At 39.2% G+C, this 8,380-nt stretch overlaps 1 protein-coding gene across 2 annotated transcripts; it reads right to left on the minus strand.

Moving 5' to 3' along the window:
* Positions 1-192: 192 nt before the first annotated feature.
* Positions 193-8,118, minus strand: CEP85 (centrosomal protein 85). 2 transcript variants are annotated; one of them, XM_053454502.1, is made up of 14 exons: positions 8,060-8,118; positions 7,382-7,475; positions 7,030-7,158; positions 4,181-4,665; positions 3,903-4,012; positions 3,683-3,800; positions 3,421-3,606; positions 2,794-2,946; positions 1,707-1,861; positions 1,474-1,603; positions 1,351-1,401; positions 1,113-1,220; positions 744-969; positions 193-652 (listed from the first exon to the last, which is right to left on the minus strand). In XM_053454502.1, exons 2-14 carry the CDS (start codon positions 7,434-7,436, stop codon positions 495-497), a joined length of 2,064 nt encoding a protein of 687 aa, XP_053310477.1. In that variant the 5' UTR covers positions 7,437-7,475; positions 8,060-8,118; the 3' UTR covers positions 193-494. The 2 variants fall into 2 exon arrangements, with proteins under 2 accessions (XP_053310477.1, XP_053310479.1); XM_053454504.1 differs by lacking the exon at positions 8,060-8,118 and having other exon boundaries at positions 7,382-7,549.
* Positions 8,119-8,380: the final 262 nt, after the last annotated feature.

An 8,380-nucleotide genomic window follows, 5' to 3' on the forward strand; every position in this document is an offset into this window, starting at 1 on the left:
CAATGGAGCAGCAGATGAAAGAGGAGGCTGGTTAGAATAATCCACACATAAGGGGAAGGACTAGTAATTTAGTCTCTTGTGCCCAAAAAAAAAAAAAAAACCTGAAAATACATCTCCTACAAAATATTTCATAGCATACATGAATAGCAATCCAGACCAAACAAAGTATATTTTATAGTGCAGCAGACAGGATAATTTAAGTGGTTTATTGTATCAAAGTTAAAACACACACACATAAATTGAAACAAAAAAAAAAAACAAAGACAACAGATAAACATTTGGTCAAACACCTGAGCTTGGTATCTTCTATATAGTGTTGAATAAGAGAATGCTGTGTCAGTGACAAGTTACCCTGCTCAAGGTAACCATCGAGGACCCATAGCAAACTATTCATTTCTTAAGTAACAGATTTAATGTTTTGATGCATGAATGCAGCTGTATGATTATATCCACTACAACAGTCACTGATTGGACAAATGTCCTCTACGAATAGATCATTGTGTAACACAGTTGTCGCCCATGTCTTGTGCATAACGGTCACTAATGGTGGTGCGCAGATCATCAATATCTTGCTTTAACTGTCTTACTCCATTAAGATGCCTTTCAAGTGAAGTTGAATTCAGTATGTCATGATCCTCAGAAACTGGAGCAGCTATAAATGTAAAGTGAATATTTATTAAATTGATGCCAAGAAAATAAAAGTACCAACCCAGTACGACAGCCCGTTCAGGTATAGGACTCACAGTTGATCCCCAGCAGCATAGACAGATTGGGATCCATCCCCTGCATTCTCTGGTTCAGCAAGCAACATATGGATTTCAGGTCCTTCAGGCAAATATTCAGTTCTTTGTGTAGGGTGATAATGAAGGTACTGTCATCTGATGAAAGCTTTTCACTCACTCCTGCATGATGAAGCTGTTCTTGAAGATAGACATTACGCTCCATCAAGTCCTGGTTCTGTACTGCCAACTGAAAGAACGGAAAAATAAATAAATATGCATGTTTGAATCTCACGCATGGCTCTTTCCTTGATACTTCACATAGTACAAAGAAAACCATTACGGCTTTAAAGTAGTATGTCCATTTCCAGTAAACCGATAGCAATTTCAGACCTCTTTCACAGCTTCCTTTAGTTGCTGTAGAGCATTTTCTTTCCTTTGCGTTTCTTCTTTTAGGGCCTGTCCTGTTCCTTCTTCCTGTGTAACTTGCTCTTCAAGCTCCTGCTCAGCACAAAAAAAAAAAAAAAAAAAAAAAAAAAAAAAAAAAAAAAAAAAAGCCTGAAGTAGATGTAACATTTGTTGGGAAAATTTAGGAAACAAGACTGTTTCCAATTTTCCCACTTCCCCTTACCTTTAATCTACTGCACAACTGCTCAGTTTTCTTAGTTTGACTTCCTACTACCTAAAATACAAAGAAATCATTAGCTATATGCAAAAAATGTAGACAAGAACATTTTCTGTTGCTAAACCTTACATTTTTGAGGCATTCCCTTTCCTTCTGGAGAGTCAACACCTCCTGTTGTAGAACTTCCACCATCTGGGTCAGACGCTTCTCTTCATCTCTCTGTCCGGTCCCATTAAAACGTTCCACTTCTTTCTGTAAACTGAGGGACAGCAGGTTTAAGCAGCGACCAAGCATACGTTTAAATGTTCCCTTATTGTACAAACACAATTTCACTGTGTACTGCCTCTTGTACTACTGGATACCTGTCTATGGTACTTAAAAGTTCTTGTCCTTTTTGTTCCTCTGCTACAAGCTGGGATTCCCTTTCGCGACACAATGACCTGGTTTCTCGAAGCTTGGTCTCTAGCTCCTTCACTTGATCTTGCAGAAGGCAGCTTTTCTCCTTGAGATTGTTGAGCTTGGGGAGAAAATAAATAAATAAATAAAAATATATATATTTTTATTCTGCAGCTCAAACTCTAATAGGGCATCAAATAAAGCATGTCAGCAACTTTAATCATCTACCCCATGAAGACAGGTGTGCATGTGTGTGCTCTACAAATTATGGGTAGGCCTTGAATAGTCCAACTGACAATATGACAAGGCAGCCTAGTAAGCTTCTCCTAAAGTCAACAGGGCTGAACTTTCATAATGCATGGTTAAATCAGTGAATGACTGGAGCTTTATAAAGCACACTAGGAGACAACAAAAACAAACTAGAGCAATAAAAGAAAACCTTGTAGATTTAAATATGAGGACAGAAATTGAGACATCTGACAAGAAAGTTGTATATTGCAAAGGTGAAGTTGAGACAAAAAGTCAGTCAAACTATATAATGGTAGTAGAGAAGAGGAACAGTCTTCCTGCAGAAGTGGTAGAAGCTCACATACTGAAGGAATTTAATCATACATTGTGTAGGCATACAACTATCCTGAATGCAAGACCAAATATGACTTGAGGTATGTCTTAGTTGTCTTAAGTTATTCATGAGAAAACGGGCAGTAAACAAAAAGCCTGGGGAGGTGCAACTGTATTTAAATAGTTTCAATGTGCCTACTTTTTTGTGACATGTAAATCAATGTTTGGTGACTACTGATAATTTTACAGTGTTCCTGCTCAATCCAAAAAAAGGGATCACCGTTGGCAAATTGTTTAAAGAATCAAATAGTCAAGCAGTTTATACAGCAAAATACTAAAAAAAAAAACCAAACAATTATACTTTTTTTGTATTAAATAACTGCAGTTTCATTGCATATGCTGCCTGATGCATATTGTTTGTACTGTCCACTGGCAGCACATGGACAAACATTTGCCAGTTATCATTGCAATGTAGACCGTAAAGGAGTTTACCTCATGTGTTTGTTTCTGGTGGTCCTTCACAGTAGGAAGATCTGCCAAATATCTTTCTAATGTCTCAATCCTTTGTTGTTTTTCTTTGTTCTGCTCTGCCTCTTTCTGACATTTCTTCTTTAGAGAATTAATGTGCCTATCTCTTCCTTTAATCTAGAAGAGGCACAAATATAAGCATCCAAGTTTTGGTTTTTCTTATCTCAATCAAAATTTTCTAACATAGGAAAATAACAAAATAGACAGATAAGTTGATGATAATGTAAGCAAGCTGCGATACAGTGAACAGATACTGTATTGGCTCGATTATAGGCTGCACCCCAAGAAAAAATACACATTAGTGGAATAGTAACAGTAACATTTTTGGTATCTATTATGCAGTAAGTCAACAGAAAACCAATAGCCATTTTAATGCACCTTACTTATAGATATGCCGTCACTCTGCGGCCTATATTCGGGCAAATACGGTATTAATATTTTCCAGTTTAACAGACAGAAAACATGAGGACCAGCAGCCACCAAAGAGCTACTCTTTTTAAATTAGGACATTTACATTGGCTTGTGAGGAGGCTAATAGCTTCTACCAAAAGAACAGACAGTATCTTATCACATGCCATAGTCTGTCCTCACCCGCTCCTCCTGCTTCTTTAACTCCTCAGCATGCTTATGGGCAGTCTGCTTGGTTTGCTCTTGGAAGCTTTTACACTCTGCTTCACAGGCCGCTAGTTTTCTTTCTAAATCTGCTTTCTCCCGGTTAGATGAATCATTCTTCTCAGCAAACTGTGCTCGCAGAAAAGTTACCTCCCTCTGAAGTTCCTGGTGAGATACAAATTGATTACATTTATGTTTTTAGGTAAAAACACAAAATCATAACAGAATTTCCTCGTCTTACCTGCAGTCTGATCATATACATGTCGCTGTAAGGATTAGGTTGATTTAGTAAGGTGCTGTGTACTTGTACCTCACTCTCCCTTAGTTTCTGCTCCAGTTGGGATATATGCTGCCTCTGCCTATCAAACAATCAAGAATAGAATAAAAGATATTCTCAGTACAGATTAGTCAATATATTTAGATCCTGGCAGATAAGTATCCCAGGTTCTGTATGCTCCCACCTCTCCACCAGGTATTCCTTTTCCAGCAATACACCTTCACTTGCCTTCAGGACCCTTCCCAACTCGCTGTTATCTGGATATACAGGAAGGGTTGGACATCCTCTTCCTAGCTGATAAATGAAAGAGTACAATGGACATTGAAGCAATCCACAGTGACACGCAACAATTTTTGCAGTTTAATAGTCTATAGCATTTCGTATGGATGCATTTTGTTTCCAATATTTGTACAATGTTCATCCTATGAGAGAGCTGGATTTTACCATTATTCTTGTCATTACCTGTAGTTGCTCCATCCTTAGCCTCATGTTTTCCGTCTGTTGCTGTCTCCATGCACAAAGTTCAGCTGCAGGATGAATATAGGTTTCCGGCCTCCATCCTTGGCTATGCGAATGGTCACCAACACTGCGTATGTGATCCCCACTATTACCTACTTTGCTCTCAGGCAGAGTTCGATATGGTTCAGTCTCTGTGCGGATTCCCCCTGCTGAGGCACTAGGCCTTGGATCGTTGTAGAAGGCGTGCAAAAGACCAGATTGGTTTAAAGTGGGCTCAATATTGGGAGTCTCAAACTTTCTAGGCTCATCTGCTGAAGGCAGAACGGGGATGCCACATACAGCAGGATCTGTTGAGTTTTGAGCCCCGACATGATCATATGTATTAGTAGAAGACATCCCTAAGGTTGAAGGCATAACATGTGCTGTGGGGATGGTAACCTGACTCCTGATTGGCTGGAAGGAAGTACTGCCATTTGCACTGCAGAACTCTACAGAGAATAAGTGACAAAGAGGAGAGGAGAAGACAAAACACTTGGCATAACTTGTTATGCATAAAAAGCAGACAAAAGAGTAGCACCATGAGGACTACTGGCACAATATGTGTCGCTAAAAACACTATGAAACTGCAAAGACCATGCATGAATGCAAGGGTCAGTGCTTCAGGTATACATCCATTTTTTGATAACAGAAACACACTGGTTAAAGTTAGTTGGCATTTGGATCTGGATGGCACTCCCAAGAAGCACTTAAACTGCCTTTTAACAAGACCAAAAACATGCTGAAGAAATCTGCAGCCACAAACCACAGATACGAAGTGCCAACAAAAAATAAATAAAGGGCTTAAGAACAATTAAATAGATATGTTTCTAGCAAAGGCTGAGCTGCAGAAAACATTCTGCATCAGTAAGAAATTTGGACGTCTATATAAACATGGCCGTTTTGTACAAATGATTACCTAGATGAGCCTACCCATGAAAAGGAGATCAGGCAAGTACTCCCCCAAGGCACAATCATACAGTCACATAGTCCTCCCATGAGACACTGGGCTGAAATTAAAGCTCATGCCTGAAGTGATGAAGCACTTTGATTTCTGTGGGATGGCTGAGTGTACAACAAAGAGGAAGATTCAACATGTACACTGCAGATAAGGCAGCCACAAGCATGCTTTAAACAGTCGTTGGGAAGTTTACCTTCCTATTTCGCAGACTGCACTGGGTGCAAGTACAGTTTTTACTTATTTGTTTTAGTTGTATAGTGGGACCCAAAACAAGCATATTACTGTCCCGTAGGGCTGCAACAACGAATCGATAATCAATTATAAAATGAGTTTTTTTCAGAGCAAATGCTCTGAAAAACTCCCCTCCTTCTATAACTCTAGAATCCAGATCCCCCGCAGAGCTGCAGGAGACCTGGATCCTCTCTGCCACCCAGTGAGGGTCTGTGCAAAACGCGCAGACATCCTTCGCTTCTCCCCTCCACTTCCACTGGGGCTTCTATTAGTGAACGCCCCAACAGAAGTGGAGGGGAGAATCGGCTGTCTGCCTGCATCGCACAGACCCCTACTGGCTGCCAGAGAGGATCCAGGTCCCCTGTAGCGCTGCAGGGGATTTGAATTTTAGTGCGCGTTGTGCGCAACCTCCGCTGCTTCCATTCGCTTCTACGTGCCCCACCAGGGGTTAATATATCAACAGAAGAAAAACGGAGCAAGTAAGCACCATTGGGTAAGGTAAGCCTGTAGTATTATCTTTATTTTTATGCTCATTTGCCCCGTGCTTCTTCTGTTGATATATCAACCCCTGGTGGGGCAGGTAGAATTTTTTTGGGATCTATTAATTATGTGCATTCTTTAATTTGTGTTTTTTATTTTTTGATTGCTTTAATATTTGATTTATTGTCCATATATTTATATTGTATTGTGTATTTTTTTGCATATATTTTTTAACCTATTTTAGCTATGTCAGTTTTTCTTTTATCAGGAGGGGCATAAGACATCAGGGTGCACAGTCGCATAAAGGGGCTATAAGGCATATCAGGGGGCACAGTGGCATATAGGGGTAAAAGGCATATCAGGGGCATAGTGGCATATCAAGGGTAAAAGGCATTTAGGGGGCTATAAGGCATATCGGGGGGGCACAGTGGCATATCATGGGTATAAGGCATATCAGGGGCTATAAGGGGCATCTCTTACATATAGGAGGGTATAAGGCATTTCTAGGGCAGAGAGGCAAGCTGGGGGTGAGATGTACATAACTGGGCAAAAATAGTTTACATGAATATTTACTAGTAAAGCTTTTTTTGGTATTTTTGGGGTTCTTGTTAAAATATAGCTTTAATTATTATGTCAGTAAAATAAGAAGGCAAATAGTGAAATGCCATTGTGATAGAGATAAAAGTATTAATGGCACATCTTAATGTAAATTATAAGTTTTTACTTTAAATAAATGAAAAATGCGCATACTAATCGATTATGAAAACAATCGTTAGTTGCAGCCCTACTGTCCAGTTATAAATGCATTCATGTACACCTGATTGAACTATGATGTCTTCATTATTTTTTTTAGATTTTAATGTTTATATTTCATAATGTTGCTTATATTTTATCGATTTTTGTGAGTTTACAATGCAACAATGATAATTTTGCATGCATCTCCCACCCATTACTTAAGGGGTGTCCATATAGCGTACAAACATCGGTGCTACTATTCTTTAATCTGGCTCCCCATCTTGTTAGTCCGACAAAACTTGGCCCTCCAAACCAATAAAGCTGGACAGCATTGCTATAGAATAACGGTTTTCCCATATAAGAGCGCCCATATGGTGTTCCAGACATCATTACAAATTTAAAGACTCACCCTCCGTATTTTTAGGGCATGGATGCCCAACAGGGACATGAGAGATTGCTTTAATTCCAGGGGCTCCTGCAAAGCGACTAACAGACTTCCCAGAAACAAGGGGGGTTTGCCAATCTGTGTGTGAGGAGTCTGCATTAGGCAAAAAAATAAATAAAAAAAGACAGGTTTGACTGCACGCTTTGGTACGTATGGAAAAGTAATCAGTGTATCAGCTAACTAAACAAGTGTTGCTGGTACTCATAGACCACATTATGTCAGCTAAACACAAATGTAGCAAATCAGTATACATTATAAATTGGGTGATTTTTTTTTTTTTTATAAGAAGAAATCGGATATATTCTCTTATACCCACCGGTCCTCACAGTTCTTTGATATCCCATATCTTTGAATCTTTCTATAGATGCCATTAAAGAAAGAGTGCGTAGTCAATGATCATACAAGAGATTCTGGGGAAAATTAAACAAAAAGGTGGTTATAACATGACAGGCAATGTTGAACTATTCATCAAGAGGCCTGCTGACCCTCTGGTAGTGGTTTGAGAATAAGTATTTTTAATTATTACAGATGTTCTACAATTAAGGTTTTTCAGAACACTTAAATTTATCTTACTAAGCTGCATGATGAAAGAATTGGCTTCCGTGAGGTAAATTCTAAATGCAAGACCTTTGTTTTAAAATCAAACATTACTCAACACAAACTACGCGGATTGGAAAACAAGCACATGCTATAGCCAGTTTCAGTAAATTAATTTAGTATCTTCACTTCAGAAAGACTATTCAAAAACTTAAGAGCAGATCGCTTCTTAGTCACATTTACAAGTTCATTTTTAATGACTATTGCTACGCTAATTTAAAGGGCAGATCAAATCACTAAGAGACTATGGGTCACGTAAGCATTAACACATCTGAAATAGCTACCACCGTCACATACGTGAGGGGACATCTCGAAGTTTTCAACACAATGCATATAAAAACATACTAAGCTTTCACACACCACCACAAGCAATTCCAGCGACCACAACCGAACTCACCCTTCACTGCGCTACAGCAACTGAAAAACCGTCAGCTCAAATGTACCGCCCGCCAACTGCAAAGCGAAAGTTAACATTGGGCTCCTACGCTGTCAATCAGAACACATAACCACTCGTTTCTAGAGTCAATTGGCTTCCGTTAATTAAAAGAGCAAACTGACTAACTTTTTGTTTTCTATTGGAAGAACAAGAATAATGCCGGGTTGTGATTGGCTATTCAGCTTGCTTTCCCAATGCCCGCCCGGAATATTAACAGCCAATAGTATGCAACGGAGTTGTTTAGCGACAACCGTCCACGAGCAGCCTGATTCTTGTTCCAAT

Source organism: Spea bombifrons, chromosome 2 (assembly GCF_027358695.1).
Source record: "Spea bombifrons isolate aSpeBom1 chromosome 2, aSpeBom1.2.pri, whole genome shotgun sequence".
NCBI classification, from domain to species: Eukaryota; Metazoa; Chordata; class Amphibia; order Anura; family Pelobatidae; genus Spea; species Spea bombifrons.

Bases quoted from the DNA above. Each gene is read 5' to 3' on its own strand.
- CEP85 (XM_053454502.1), bottom strand. From the start codon at position 7,436: ATGGCATCTATAGAAAGATTCAAAGATATGGGATATCAAAGAACTGTG. The intron at 3,801-3,902 runs GTGGGAGCATAC...ATTGTTTGATAG, and splicing joins AAGGAATACCTGGTGGAGAG to GCAGAGGCAGCATATATCCC. The intron at 653-743 runs GTGAGTCCTATA...TTACATTTATAG, and splicing joins TATGCTGCTGGGGATCAACT to CTGCTCCAGTTTCTGAGGAT.